This window comes from Canis lupus, chromosome 30 (genome assembly GCF_003254725.2).
Source record: "Canis lupus dingo isolate Sandy chromosome 30, ASM325472v2, whole genome shotgun sequence".
In the NCBI taxonomy this organism is placed as follows: Eukaryota; Metazoa; Chordata; class Mammalia; order Carnivora; family Canidae; genus Canis; species Canis lupus.
The window spans coordinates 21,208,936-21,224,618 of record NC_064272.1 but is presented as its reverse complement, the minus strand read 5'-3'; the positions used below and the strand labels follow the sequence as shown (position 1 = coordinate 21,224,618).

Here is a 15,683-nt window from a genome sequence, read left to right as displayed (position 1 = left end):
TTTGAAGACTCAAAGTGAATTGGACCTGGAGGTAAGAACTCACAACTATGTTTCGATCAGTAGTCTAGAACAGACAAATGCATGATTTGAAAGACCAGTGTCATAGAAATAAACTTGAAGCTGTGTGAAGGACTCTGGAATTGTACACATGGGAGAGTCTGAGATAGAAATCTCCCTGTATTCTTCATGAGCTTGCACATTTCCTCAGAGCTACTGATCAGTGACTTAGATGGAAATAGCACAGGGGCTCTGGAATGTGACTAGTGGCCATGTTCCCCTGCTGTTTAGGACTCCCCAAGGAGTGGGTGGAGTCTCGGACCATCTGAGGACTCTAGAACCCTGGCTGATCCACAGCATTAGAACCACTGGTGTAAACCCTGCAACAAGGTTGTGACTGCCTGAAGTATTTCCTGTTTCATGAAAGAATACTTTAAATTCAATTTACAAAAGAAAGTGATGTTCTTCTTAAACTAGGGAATAATCTGTGAACTTCTTTTGTTTGTTTATTTTTTGCTCCATCCTTTGTGAACTTAAATTATTGAAAGGCTTTTTCATTTCAGACTGTGTTTCCATAATTTTTAGTTCGTTTTAAAACCCACATGTACTAAGTATTCTTTTTTATTCATTGCAACCTTTCTAAAGAAACATGAATGGCACATTAGTTTAATATTGTAGTCCAGCATTTCCAGTATAGAAATATACATATATGTTGCTTTCTGATCAAATAAAGATTTGGAGAACATTTTCCTCTTAGCGTCTTTGATCCTTTTTTTTCCTGACTATAAATCATAGAAGCAAATGATTAAGTAGACAGGTGGAAAGAAGGAAGTCACAAATAAAATAGGCACTTACATTTATTATGTTTGCAAGGTTGTTTTTGAGGATGGTGCATGTTTCTTGAGACCTTGTTTCTTACCTATTTTATAGAGCTTTGGCCTCTTAACAGCACTGCTTTAATGACTTCTTGTGGGGCTCTTGGTTTATGTTAGCACTGCTTGTGGAGGGAAGAAAGAGGTCAGGTTTCACGAGGAGGCTATAGTCTTGTAAAATCATACCTAACTGGCAGAAACAAAGTCCATATTAAGGAGAAAGCCAAGATTTGCATAAGAACATAAGAGATGTTTTGCTATTTAATGCCCCCCTTAAAAAAATCAAAATTAATCCTGAAAACAATATTGTACTGTATGATAACTTAAACTTAAGTAAAAATTTAAAAAATAAAATTTAAAAAGGTGAGGAAAAATTCAAAATAGAAAGATATTTGCTGGAAAACAAGTTTAAGGCTCTGATGATAGAGATATGCATATTTGTGTGCTATTCTAAACTTTCTAAGTTTTCATGTAAAATTCTATACAATTTTTTGTTGTTTTTGAAAAATACCTATTCAGATATTCTTTTTCTAGTAATTCTCAGATTGAGGGCACTGGTTGGGGAGACACTCAAGCATCCATAGCTCATGGTGATGTCAACCCAAAGAATGAGAAGTTTAAAGTACTAAAAAGAAGGCCAATAAAATTAAAAGTGAGAGATTTAATCACGTAGTGGAGCAACAGTAGAAAATTTATATAGACAGACTTTTCATTCCATAACCCATGTAAGCATATAAAATTTACTTTTAAATATTATTTTTTCTTGGTTATGTATATTATAGGAAAAATATAAGTACAAAAAATGTCACACATAATTATAACCCTAGAGAGCTGAACTTAATTACCTGTCTTCTTGTAATTTATCCCCTATTATTTCATCACTGAAGTATTTTATCCTCTCCAAATAATTTATCTGTACGCATGAAAAATGGGAAAATTATTTGTTTCTCCCCATTTTATGTTCTTTTACATAAAGCCTACATAGTCTGGCTTGGTAGAAAAGAAGAATTTTAAATCTTAGAATACCTCTGCCTTTGTTAGGGCTGTAAAGTTTATTTTTACTGCATAATGGTCACTAACATCCTTTGTTTGCCTTTCTGCAAGTCATCATTCTGAAAGTAAAAGCAGTGATTCATAGCAGGGCATCTCATTGCTGTTACTGCCTCCAGCACCCCTAGTAGGTAGGTTTGCTAGGTGATAGGCAGTGCCTGAGCACATGCTCATGCTATTCTGTGTGTATATGTGTACATATATGTAGATGTGTGTATCATTTAGTATTTTTACAATATCCTTATAAGATATTATCCCCTACTGAGGGATACTGAGACCTGAGGTTGAGTAACTTCTCAAGGGCACACAGCACCTGAACATGAGTCCAAAACTGTGGTTTTAACCCAGGGCTATAGATTGTAATATTTGCATTCTTTCTTTTAAAGATCTTGTTTACTTATTTGAGAGAGAGAGAGAGCGCGTGCGCGGTGTGCGAGTGCACCAGTGGTGGGGGATGGGCAGAGGGTGAGGGAGAAGCAGACTCTGGGGGTGGGAGGAGGTAGGGAGAGGGAGAAGCAGACTCCCTGATGAACAGGGAGCCTAACATGGGGCTCAATCCCAGGACCCTGGGATTCTGGGACTCCCAATCCGAGCCCAAGGCAGACACTTAACTGACCAAGCCACTCAGGTGCCCCTAATATCTGCACTCTTAAATGCAAGGATGTACTGCTGTACTGACCCCCTCTATCTGCCTAAATTATGCCCTGTAGTTTATTGGATTTTATTCCTGATTTTATTTAAACCAACTTAGGCTCAGGTTTTTGCCTTAGTCCTCTACTTCAATTTTCTAATACCTTAACTTCTATCATCAAGAAATGAGAGTAAGTTAAATTGGAAGAACAGTAAATACTGTGCTTCCCAAACTCATTCCAGCAGAGTCTAAGAAGTAAGAACTTCTTTTCTCTGCTAATTTTACATGTTATACATTGCTATTTTTATAGGCTGCTGTTCTAAAACCTCAAGGATGTCTTTCTTCAACTCTTAATGACAGCCTGATACTTGAACCACCTGAACCCATGAAAAAAAATCAAGATGGATAGATATTTGAGGTTTATATTATTAATCCCTAGCTTTTTACTTTGTAAATTTTACAGTGTCCCAGTCTTCCTTCATATATCTGATTTCTTCTCATCCTGAGGAAATCAGAGTCTGTAATAGTGATTCACCAGTCTGTGTGAGCTCTTCTTTTGCATTCCCTGCGCAGGCACCATACTGTACCCCAACCTTCCAGGTACATAGGTCAGAAACCTCAGCCTTTTGGATCCTTCCCTCTCTTTTCCTTGAACACCTCGTGGCCAAATCATGCTGTTTGGTGTACTTCATCTCTTATATGTGCCCTCCCTTCCATTCCATAATCTTCTGCATCATTTAGATCCACAACCGGTCTCTCGTCTACTGTTCTAATAGGCTTTTAAATGGTCTCCCTACCTTTAAGTGTTCCCTAGGGATTTGGCTTTCTGATGATCAAATGTATGGAGCTTAGAACTAGGAGAATAATAATATAGGAAGAGCTAGCACTTCCATTAGGTAAACTGTTTTTCAAATAGATGTCTTAATGTTTTAAAGATTTTGTTCATTTAATTAGCGGGAGAGAGAAAGAGCAAGTGGAGAGAGGGACAGAGGAAGAGGGAGAGAAAGAATCTGAAGCAGACTCCACACTCAACACGGAGCCCAACATGAGGCTCAATCCCATGACCCAAGATCATGACCTGAGCCAAAATCAGGGGTTGGATGCTCAATTGACAGAACCACCCAGACACCCCTCAAATAGATTTATATATATATATATATATATATATATATATATATATATATATATATATTTGATTTCTAAATAAATATTAGACTGAGATAATATGATTTAATTTACATACATTCCAGTCTCTCTTATCTTTAATGAGTTCCTAGAGATAGAGGTATTCCTGCTTGTGATAATAGCCTTCGCTTCAGGTCCTAGTATGCAGGAGTTTAAAGGTGTTACTGTGTTTTGAAAATTTACAATTTCTAAAAAAGATTTTATTTATTTATGAGAGATACACAGAGAGAGGCAGAGACATAGGCAGAGGGAGAAGCAGGCTTCCTGCAGGGAGCCTGAGGGGGACTTGATCCCAGGACCCCAGGATCACAACCAGAGCCAAAGGTAGATGCTCAACTACTGAGCCACCCAAGCATCCTGAAATTTAGGATTTTAACACATATTCTTATCCAACTGGAAAGTCAATGCATATTAACTTGTACCAGAGCAGTAGAGTTACTTGGATGTAGAACCAGAAATTTTTATCTTCAACAGGGGCTTGGGGATCTCAAACTTTTACTCATGAAAGAATTCATATAGAGTCTCTGGAGATTGCCTGGATTTAGATCCCAGCCTCACTACTCACTAGCTGCAGAACTTTGAGTAAGGTGCTTAATTTCCTTGTGCTTCAGTTTCTTCAGTTGAAATTTGGGGTAATAATAGTTGTGTAATTTAAATAAATTGGAAAATATAATACACTTAAAGCACTGCCTGGCAATAAAATATGTTAAGCTATTGTTATTTCTATCATTAAAAACAACCTCTAAAAATACACAAGTATTGGATATAGCTTTTTCATAATACTCAGTATTTCGTAATACTCAGTATTTTTTCTTGAAAGCACTTGTCACAGTTTGAAGTTACATGCTTGCATAGTAATTTAGTTAAATGCCTTTCTGTATCACTAGACAAAGATTCCTGAGGGTAGCACCTCTGTTAGTTTTGTTCATTATTGAATCCTTGACACCTGGAATATACTAGACACTGAATGAATATTTATTGAATGAATAAACTTAGAAGAAGTTACTTTAGCCTAATTTTTTTCAAAAGTTAATATAATTAAAATCCATTTCTGGGCTGGGGAGATAGTTAATCTGGCCCATTATTTATGAATAATTGTATCACTTAAAGCCTGCCAGCATGAGTAAACCACAACCTAAATGAATGATGTGATTATACAGATAATGCGATTGATATTGTGTGACTTGTGAAACTAAATGCTTGTGTCATAGTTATACTGTATATCTCTAATAGAGATATTAAGTGTTTTTAAAATATACTTGAGTGACTTTTTAAATACTGCTTCATGTTTACCATATAAACTATTTGGAGTAATTGATGTCAAAATACTTTTTCTTTTTGCAAAAAAATAAACCTGTTTATTGAGAGTGTACTCAGCCAAGAAGAATGAAAAATATGTAGTTGGCATAAAGAAAGCTATTTGTTCCTTTTGATGTAGCAAGGATATATACATTCAATTTTACTTATAATGAGGCTAAGCAGTTTAAAGACTTAGAAGGAGGGGTTGCTAAGGCACAGTGCTTTTTGACATTTAAAATCGGAATCACATTTTTTGTGAGATTATTCCTTTTTTGGTTTTAGCAGTAATGGGTTGACCTATGGAAGCCTTTGAATTAATAGACAGACGCAGCTTGGGAGCCCTGTACGGCTATATCCAATACTTGTGTATTTTTAGAGGTTGTTTTTGAAGTGTGGAAGAAAACAAACGGGAATAAGAAGACCAGATAAGAGACTTTTATAGTGATTCCAGTGAGAGACATTGGGAGAGGAAGACAGGAGTGGACTTGACATGTGTTTAGGAGTTAAGATTAGTGGGAACAAGTGAATGAGAGTGCAGAAGAAGGAGTTAACAGTGTCTAGCTCAGGTGAGTATCTGGATAGTCATGTGACAAACAAGTAAAGACACAGGCTTGGAGGAAATAAAATGATTTCATTTTGGACTTGTTGAGTTGGAAGTACCTTTTATAAGGTGATGGTGCAGGTGAAAATGTGCAGTAGCACATTGGAGCCAGGAGTATGATGTTCTGGGGCTGGTGACCTAAGCTGGAGATGTATTTTAGGGCATCAACAGCAAGAGATGGATGTCATTGAAAACTGAATGTGGATAAGGTAACCCAAAAAATAATCTGGAGGGAAAAGAAAGAATCTTTGGAAGGAAGAGCAGAGGAGGAGGGAGCGCCCTTGAAAAGGGAAACTGGAAGGAGGAATCAGAGAAATAGATAAGAAAGTGTGTAAGAAATAAGAGTGTGCAATGTCATTGACACTGTTTCAATAAGATAATAGGGGAAGAAGGCAGATGTTTGAGGTATAAAGTCAGAGAGGAAGAAAGGGAGGCAACTAGAATGAACTACTTTTTAGAAAAGTTTTAATGCCTTCAGGAAGAGAGAAGGTAGATAGAGGGATAACATGCCATAAAAAGAGGTCTGAAGTTTTGTTCTTGTATTTTGAGGTTTGGAGAAAATCACTTTTATCTGCTGAGAGAAGGATCTAGAAGAAGAATTTGAATATGCAGGAAAGAGAGAGAGAGAGAGAAAGATAACTGGCAGATACATCAGGTTCTCCGAGGTGAGGAAAGAGAATGGGGTTGGTTCTCCAGATGGAGGAGTTATGGACAGAAGGATGGCAACTTAATTTTATTTGTTGAATCATAAATGCCTTTTTTTCTTTAGTCTCAGAGGCACTGAGGAGAGCCTCAAGGGGTATCTGGCTTGGTCTTCTTTAGGAAAAATGATTTTGCAAGCAGGTTGAATTTTCAAGAGACGAGAAAATAAAAATGCTAAATATAAAGGTATTTGGGGGATTAAAAAAATCTTTATACTTGCTTGAGACCTTGCTGAGAACCAGAGTGTGGTCAAGAAATACCTTACTTGTTGGATGTGTTAACTAACTAACCTTTTTGTAATTATTTCCCTGTATATACATGTATCAAATAATCATGTTGTACACAATGTTATTCGTCATTCTCAACCCAGCAAAGCTGTGGAGGGAGGAAAGAAACTATAATAGTGATTGCCTGGGACTGGAGTTAAGTAGGGGATGGGAAAATTCAGGAATGGTAACTAGAGGATATGGAGTTTGTTTTTGGAATGATGGAAATATTCTAAAATAGATTCTGAAAATGGTTGCAGACTCTGAATATACAAAAAAAACCCCATTGAATTGTACTCTTTAAATGAGTGAATTGTACAGGATATAATTTATATGCTATGTGATTATATCTCTTTTTTTAAAGATTTTATTTATTCATGAGAGATACAGAGAGAGAGGCAGAGACATAGGCAGAGGGAGAAGCAGGCTCCCTGCAGGAAGCTCGATGTGGGACTGGATCCCAGGACCCTGAGAATCACACCTTGAGGCAAAGGCAGACACTCAAACACTGAGCCACCCAGGTGCCCCATGATTATATCTCAATAGTTGTCCTTTCCCCTGTCCCCAAAAGAAATACCCTTACTGGGTCAGAGGATATATCCATTTACCTCTTATGTCTTGGAGTTTTCTGACTCCAGAGTTCTAGTACATTTGACCCAAAATACAAAGTTAGTTCCATTTTCAAAATAAAAATTTTAGAGGTTTCATAGATTTATGCATCTGGCAAGGGGATGGGGAGGAGCAGGAAGCTTCTCAAAAAAAAAAAAAAAGATTCAGAAAGATGATTTTGTTTAATTGGTTAGATGAAGTTTATGGTTTTAGAAAACAACACTCAGGTGCCTAAGTGGTTAGAAGGAAATTACTCAAGGCAAAAGTGATTATCTTTATTCTCAATAATTACATTTATTTTTAAAGTCATATAAAGAGCCCTCAATTACTGGTTTATTTAATCTTCATAAAAATCCTTTAATAGTGGGGGACCAGATTTTTGTCTCTAAAGATAATGCCACTGAAATATTGAGGACCATTTGGAATTTTACAAACAAAAAAATAATACTAAAAAACATTATTCTCCTCTTAAGATGAGAAATATTTGTACCTGGGAAACTCCCTACATTTCTAGTTACTGTGTTTAAAGACCTAATGTAATTGGAGGAAAAAGTTTGTAAGTTCAACAAATGTTTTAGCGCTGAGTCTGTGCCATTTACTGTCTTAAGGGATCCTGCAAAGAATATGACCCATTACTAGCCTTTAAGGAGCTCATACTGTGGAAGGGGAGGAAAAAATGTGAAGGAGTGGTTTTAATTCTGTGGGATAAAAGTAGCAGTGGGGGTCTGTAGTGTACAGAATTTGTAGAGAAAAGGATCAGCCCAAAGATTGGGACAAGCAAACCAGGTGCTAAAAAATAAATGATAAGATTTCACCAGGTGGACAGAGGGACCTAGGATATTTGAGAGAGAAGGATATGCTCATATAATGCTTAGGGGTGTGAAATATCATGGTATATTCAGAGAATTATAAGTAGTTCAGGGCTCATGGAACATAACTGTAAGTGATTGAGGCAAGAGAGTAATTAATTTGCAGGGACTAATTAATCAGCCACACAAATCAAATTTTATTTTTTGACTATCACTCTGGAGGTAACTTTGCTGGTAGGAGAGATACCACCTAAGAGGTGCCTACTAGACTTCAGGCAGGAGAGGATAGAGGCCTGGATCAAAGAGGGGACTATTAGGGATGGGGAGAAGTCAGAGATGAGAAAAAGATAGGAGATAAAACATACTGAGTCAGGTGCTTGATTTATTGGGGTGATGGAAGAAGTGAGATAGATAGGGCTGAAGGAACAACTGCTTTATGAAGAAAAATTATACTATATTAGATATTTTGGTCTAGAGTGGTGAAGACTGGAGAATAAGATTAATTTCTCACTTTGAAATCTGTAAATTGAATATAGGTTGGATTAGGAATGACAACCAGAACTAAAACTCACACCTTCATACATGAACAAAGTAAATAGAGGATCAATAAGAGAAATTAATGCTTCATAAATCAGGCATATCTCCTTCTGCATTAAGTCTGTTGCAGTATCATCCATCATGTAGTTTGTGGAAAACACTGTACACTTGAAAAATAAGAGTGAAAAAGGCAGATGATGGTGATTGTGAAAATGGTTTTGACTTTGTTATCCACTGACGATAGCAGTTTGAGAACCACTGTTCTTAAGGAAGCAGAAATTTTTAGTTACATACACACATAAAGTATTACTCTACCCCTACTTTGTTTTTTGGAAGTAGATGCTCCTACAAATATTTCACCATTTGTCCTAGACCTTTAAAGTCTTATGATGTATTTACAGATTGATGAAGCTAAGTCTCAGGCAGAATGTGTTGTCTTCTGTCACTTTTTACCCTTCCCAGTCTAACTAAGCATAAGTCATGTAGACCTTATTCCCTCTGCTTTTCTTTGTAACTTCTCGCTTTGTTGATAAACGGTAAAGCCATATGAAATTTTTGAACTGGAGTCTGCGGAGGAGGAGTAAGACCATTATTGAGGCCCTTTCTTTATTCTGAAAGACAGTAGAGGGAAGGAAAACCACAGTGTTACCTAGAATCTGGGCTCTATCAAAATATAAAATGGACACTGATGACTAGCTCCTGGAGGTGTGCCTAGAATGAGAAAGAAGAATTCTCTCTAGAAATATCAACACTTCAAGATTTATCTCCACTTGGGAAATACATGAGTCTAAAAATAGTCTCTTGAGTCTTCTACCTTTTATTCATCAGGCACATACACCATTTGTCTTCGTTCTCTCCTTTCTCATTCAGCTCCATCAATACCAACCTCATTTGACTCCAAACAGAGCAACATATCTGTGTCCAGGGAGAACCAACTCTTTATTTCCATTGAGATATCTGTAGAATCTCACCATTCTCACTGCCACCACCCAGTTCTGTCATTCCTATTTAAACAGCCTGCTGGTCTTTTGACTTAAGGCTCTCCTTTTCTCACTCTATCCTGTGTATCCATGCCTGATTGATTTCTCCCAAACATTGTTATTATCAGGACTACTATTGTCCTTTCCTCAAACATTTCAGTGATGTCTTAATTTGTGCCATAGCACAAATCTGCTTTATCTCTATTCTTTTTCTACTTTTCCATGGTCTCTTAATCTGAAATATTCTACAGTAGTTAGTCCTGGCTGTTTCCTTAAAATCCTGTGAACATAGGCTACATGTTTCTTCTGTGCTTGCTTTAACTTTATTCCCTTCACCTAGAATGTCTTCTTTTCCCCTTCTATCTAAATCCCAACTGAGTCTTCAAAACTTAATTCAAAACCAATCCCTATAAATGGTTTTTACTTGTCTAATCTTTCTTTCTCAATTTCCCTCTTCTCTGAAATATGGCAGGATTTGTAGCTTGTACCACACAAAAAAGGTATGTGATTACATTCCATTATTGTTTATTGTGTTAATTTATTTTCTCCAAATAGGTTCTAAATAACTTATTTAGAATTTCATCCTGAGAAAGACCAGATTCCCTGAGCTAGGCAACTGTCAGTGGTTTTTCCAAAATTATTGCCTAAATTATCTTTGTACTAGTTAAGTTGGGTTGGTCTTATATCTGGGCTGGTGAACTTGGAGTTCAAGTCTGGTAAATAATATCTATCATGATATTATTTCCAAGTATAGTATAGTATAATAGTACCTGTACTTATTCTAAATTTGTCAAACTTTATCTTATAGCTATTTCTGCATTTGAAGTTCAACCAATTTCTACTGAGGTCCAAGAAGGTGGAGTTGCTAGATTTGCATGCAAGATTTCCTCAAACCCTCCTGCAGTCATAACATGGGAATTAAATCGGACAACTCTACCTGTAACTATGGACAGGTAAGTGCAGCTTTTGTCTTTGGAGATAATGCAGGAGTTTGAAGGTGTCAGGAGACTTATAGGGCGAAAGACCATTATGGAGCTATTTTCATTTACATTAGCTATTACCAACTTCTTAAAGACATTTCAAACTTAGGGAAAGAATTAGATCATCATGATGTCTCTGGCACATGGGGAATAATTTCTGTTTCTTGGTTTAGATCAAAATTCAAATACCCTATTTTACTAATTTATTGCTTTCCTCAAACATCTTTTACAACCAGAGGACCACCTGAACACCTGCTTTGTAGACCAAGGATTTAGGAAACCAAATTAGATCTTCACTGCTGGCAATAGCAGGATTTCTCATGTGCTCTGGTAGCTGCCCACTCTCTCTCCACCTTCCACTTCAGTCTCCTCTTGGCTACACACACACACACACACACGCGCGCGCGCGCAAACACATCCCTAGTGCTCTGAAGGTGTTGAGGTTTAAGGATCAAGAACTTACTGGCAACTTCATAAAGTTTGATTTCTGTCCTAATAAGTAGCAGTATTCCAAAGTAGGTAAAAATCATTTCAAAATGGTCAGGTACTGAGATGGAAGAAGTTATTTAAGAAAGTGTTTTTTGTTTTTTGGGTTTTTTTTTTTAAACATACATCTAAGTGTATTTTGGAGAATACTTCTGTATTAATGGACAAGAAATCAGGATTTGGAAAAATCATACGAAGCTCTGGACCACCAGTTATATAGCTATAATGGCAAGTGTAACTGTGTATAAAATTGGACTGGAAGATTTCACGAACCACCTACTGCATAGTTATGTGTGTTTTAGAGAGCTGTAGTGACCCAAATGAAAACAGTTGAATCAAGCTAATATTTTAAATGGTCTTTAATATATTGCATATGGCACTCTAAAAAGGTTGAATATATTAATTATAGAATACATACTAAACTAAGGTATAAAATCTACAAAGAAGTTAATCATCTTTCTTCTCATAACAGGATAACTGCCCTACCAACAGGAGTATTACAGATCTATGATGTTGGCCAAAAAGATGCTGGAAATTATCGTTGTGTTGCTGCTACTGTAGCCCACAGACGTAAAAGTGTAGAAGCCTCTCTAACAGTGATTCCAGGTACCACACAGGAGTGATTTCAATTTTTATTGGCCCAGCTATTAATTTTTCTTCTGTATGTCATAAAATAGTATTTTAATTTCAGTTAGATTGTTGTAATCTAGTTGGAAATGGTCATTTTTTTAAATCCCTATTAGGCACCACTTCTTTCATAGGCCTGCTTGTTTTATGTTATGTCAACATGTTTTAAGGAAGAATGAATATTTGTTTTGTGAATAAAGATATATTTTCTTCCAGTTTGGTTTTTTTTTTTGTTTGTTGTTTTAAGAAAAATTATAATTTGCATTTATAAAAATGATACATGCTTATTATAAAGAGTGATATCTATAAAAGTAAAAAAAAATAAAAATTTTTACATTTAAACAATGTAAAAAACCATAGATAGAAGTTTAAAAATATTCCCAATTCCAATACCCAGAAATTATCATTGTTTACATTAACATAATTTTCTATATTTTGCCATACATGAATGTAGTTAGAAGGGAAACTAGCTAAAGAGATGAATATGAAGAAAGAAATACTTATTTTATTAAAATGGAATTGTACATAGATGCTAGTTTTTTTATTTTAATTTTTAAACAATTTACATTTACTTGAATATAGTGGAAGAAAATCTGGACTAAAGACATTGTTGAACTTCATATGAATGTTTATTTTTTACAAGATCCCCAAAAGATCCTTGAAGGTTAACAAATCTCTTTGGAAATTATTGAAAAACTGAAATTACATTTTTAATACTGTGTTTTAATATCAGGTAGTATCTGTTAGTTTACTGGTATGAAAGATTAAAGACAGAAGCACTCCTACCTACTGTCATATAAATTCTTAACAAGATTACCGAAAGGATTAAGTGAATGTTTGAGCCTCAATTAAAAGTGAATGATATGGAAACAACCTAAATGTCCATCAACTGAAGAATGGATAAATAAAATGTGTCCTATCCATGTAATTAAATACTATTCTATTATTATTACTCAATAAAAAGAAATGACATACTGATACATGTTGCAACATAGAAGAATCTTGAAAACGTTATGCTTAGTGAAAAGAAGCCAGTCACAAAAAGACCATATAATACATGGTTCCTTTGTTATGAAATGTCTAGAATAGGCAAAACTGGAGAGACAGAAAGGTTAGTGTTTGTCTGGCTGTGGGGAGAGGAGATTGCTAATGGGTATGATGTTTCTTTTTGGGGTGATGGAAATGTTCTAAAATTGATTGTGGTAATAGTTGCACAACTCTGAAAATGCTAAAAATCATTGACTTAAAATGGTGAGTTATATATTATTGTGAGTTATATCTCAAGTTATTTTTAAAGTGAATAACTTAAGGATATTTTAACTTGTTTCATTTATTATATCTTATTTGTAATTTATTTTCATATTGTGCCTTTTCCTCCTCAAAGCTAAAGAGTCAAATTCCTTCTACACACCAACCATTATAGCAGGCCCACAGAACATAACAACGTCTCTTCATCAGACTGTTGTTTTGGAATGCGTGGCCACAGGAAATCCCAAACCAATCATTTCTTGGAGCCGCCTTGGTAAGTTTTCTCAGGGAAAAAAAGTCTTTGAACTTAGTTCATTCTAATGAAACTGATAAAATGTTTATTTTATATACAAAACACATGTTTCCTATTTAAGTGGCTTTTAACTTTTTAGCATTTCAGTGTGTAGAGGAAAGGTTTTTGTATGAAAATTTTATACTTTTTATGATATGATTAGATAGTGATCTTTTCACATAATTTTAGATCATATGCTACATTATTATTTTTTTATATGCTATATTATTTTAACTAAAGTATTCTCTTGGAAATAGATCACAAATCCATTGATGTCTTTAATACTCGAGTACTTGGAAATGGTAATCTCATGATATCTGATGTCAAGCTGCAACACGCTGGAGTGTATGTTTGTCGGGCCACTACCCCAGGCACACGCAACTTTACAGTTGCCATGGCAACTTTGACTGTATTAGGTATGTTTATTTCATTCTGCATTCAGGAGAATCTTGTATTTAGCTTTTGTTCTTTTACCTCATTCATAACTTCTACCTTTATTGAATTTTGTAGCATTGATTTGAGAAATATTGTAATCCAACAATGAATTTTAGGAGAAAATTAAAGCCCTCTGTTAAAATGTAATTATCAGGGCAGCCTGGGTGGGTGGCTCTGGGTTTAGCGCCGCCTTCAGCCCAGGGCATGATCCTGGAGACCCGGGATCGAGTCCCATGTCAGGCTCTCTGCATGGAGTCTGCTTCTCCCTCTGCCTGTGTCTCTGCTTCTCTCTCTCTCTCTGTCTCTTATGAATAAATAAAATCTTTTAAAAAATGTAATTATCATTCTAAAGTCATTAACCTGTTTGCATACCATTATGTTCCTTCTTATTTAAGCATCTCTTTTATTGTCTTTCTTACTCACCCACAAAGCCACATATCCGTTCACCAATCTAAAATTTTAATCTGTTGATTGTATGCATTCACAAGTGGCTATATATTATTGGGCTTAGTTAAGTAGGATTATAGTATACATATTTTTAGTGTGTTTACACAGAGGGTCTCAATAGGGAAAACCCTGGGGGAATGGACATCTAAATGATCAATGCTGAGAGAAGGAATCTGGAAAGATGTGTAGAGCATAGATAAAGGCTCAGAATGTTAAATATTGTCAAGGATGAGACTTAAGTCATTTGCTATACTCTTCCTTGACTCTGTATCATTCCTGTTGGGGACACAGAATTTTTTTTTCTTTTTTCTTTAAAAACAGCTCCTCCTTCATTTGTTGAATGGCCAGAAAGTTTAACAAGGCCTCGAGCTGGTACTGCTCGGTTTGTATGTCAAGCAGAAGGAATCCCCTCACCCAAAATGTCATGGCTGAAAAACGGGAGAAAGATACATTCAAATGGTAGAATTAAAATGTACAACAGGTAGGCTATGTCACTTTGCTACTATTTTAGGTAAGATTTAATGGCTTTAATAATTGTTATGTGAACTGATTATAATGTTAAATATCTAAATTATCTTGGTATTTAAAATTAAAATAAACAAGAAATTAAGATTATAACATCAGCACACCACAGATCCTTTTGTATTTCATATGTGGATTGTGGAAGTGGTAGGTTATAATTAAATAAATGTTGGACAGTTCCCCAGACATGGACTCTAGTCCTGATAAGCCAATAGCTAAGTTATTAACAAGCATATTAACCCTTTGGGGTCTCAGTTCCTTCTTCCATAAAATGAGAAAATTAGAAGGAAATATTCAACTCTCTAGGAATTTCTCCACACCTGAAACTTAATGATTTTAAGAACTCATTTTTATTAGTATAAATGTGAACCTTCTAATAACATTGTTATGCTTAACAAAACTTTAAAATTTTTTGTTGATCTGAATTTTTGTAACATTGTAATATTATATAAATTAGACACTATTACAGAGTAATATACTTTCTTATAAAAGCCAAATGTTAAAAAAGAAATTAGTCTCTCACCTAAAGCAAACAGGGTTTGAATATCACTATTACTTAACTGAACTCAGAAAATAAGAGTAATTTGAAATAACGCATAGATTTTTCAGTAGGGTTGATTACATATTTTGTTTTTAGTAACTTTTGTCACTTAAAATGAGAGTGAACTTAGCAATATTTTTACATCAATTTTTATATCATTCTTAGAGTTTTTTATTAAAATATGTTTTTCTTTCCTCAGTAAATTGGTAATTAACCAGATTATTCCTGAAGATGATGCTATTTATCAGTGCATGGCTGAGAACAGCCAAGGATCTATTTTATCTAGAGCCAGACTAACCGTAGTAATGTCAGAGGACAGACCCAGTGCTCCCTACAACGTGCATGCTGAAACCATGTCAAGTTCAGCAATTCTTTTAGCTTGGGAGAGGCCACTTTATAATTCAGACAAAGTCATTGCTTATTCTGTGCATTACATGAAAGCAGAAGGTAAGAAATTTGAGAAGTATTTATTTTTCACTGTTACTTGCTGTCAATAATTTCAGGATGAATGACATCTTACATAATCCAGGAAATATTTTTGTACTTCTATGGCATTTATCTCTTTTA

At 35.4% G+C, this 15,683-nt stretch overlaps 1 protein-coding gene across 1 annotated transcript in view; it reads left to right on the top strand.

Annotated features, from left to right (window-relative positions):
* PRTG (protogenin) overlaps positions 1 to 15,683 on the top strand; it is a 128,096-nt gene that overhangs the window by 47,473 nt on the left and 64,940 nt on the right. The window contains exons 3-8 of the mRNA XM_025472717.3: positions 10,347 to 10,491; positions 11,477 to 11,610; positions 13,016 to 13,153; positions 13,429 to 13,587; positions 14,375 to 14,534; positions 15,316 to 15,563. Of these exons, the coding sequence (XP_025328502.1) occupies positions 10,347 to 10,491; positions 11,477 to 11,610; positions 13,016 to 13,153; positions 13,429 to 13,587; positions 14,375 to 14,534; positions 15,316 to 15,563 (984 nt within the window). The remainder of the gene's footprint in view (positions 1 to 10,346; positions 10,492 to 11,476; positions 11,611 to 13,015; positions 13,154 to 13,428; positions 13,588 to 14,374; positions 14,535 to 15,315; positions 15,564 to 15,683) is intronic.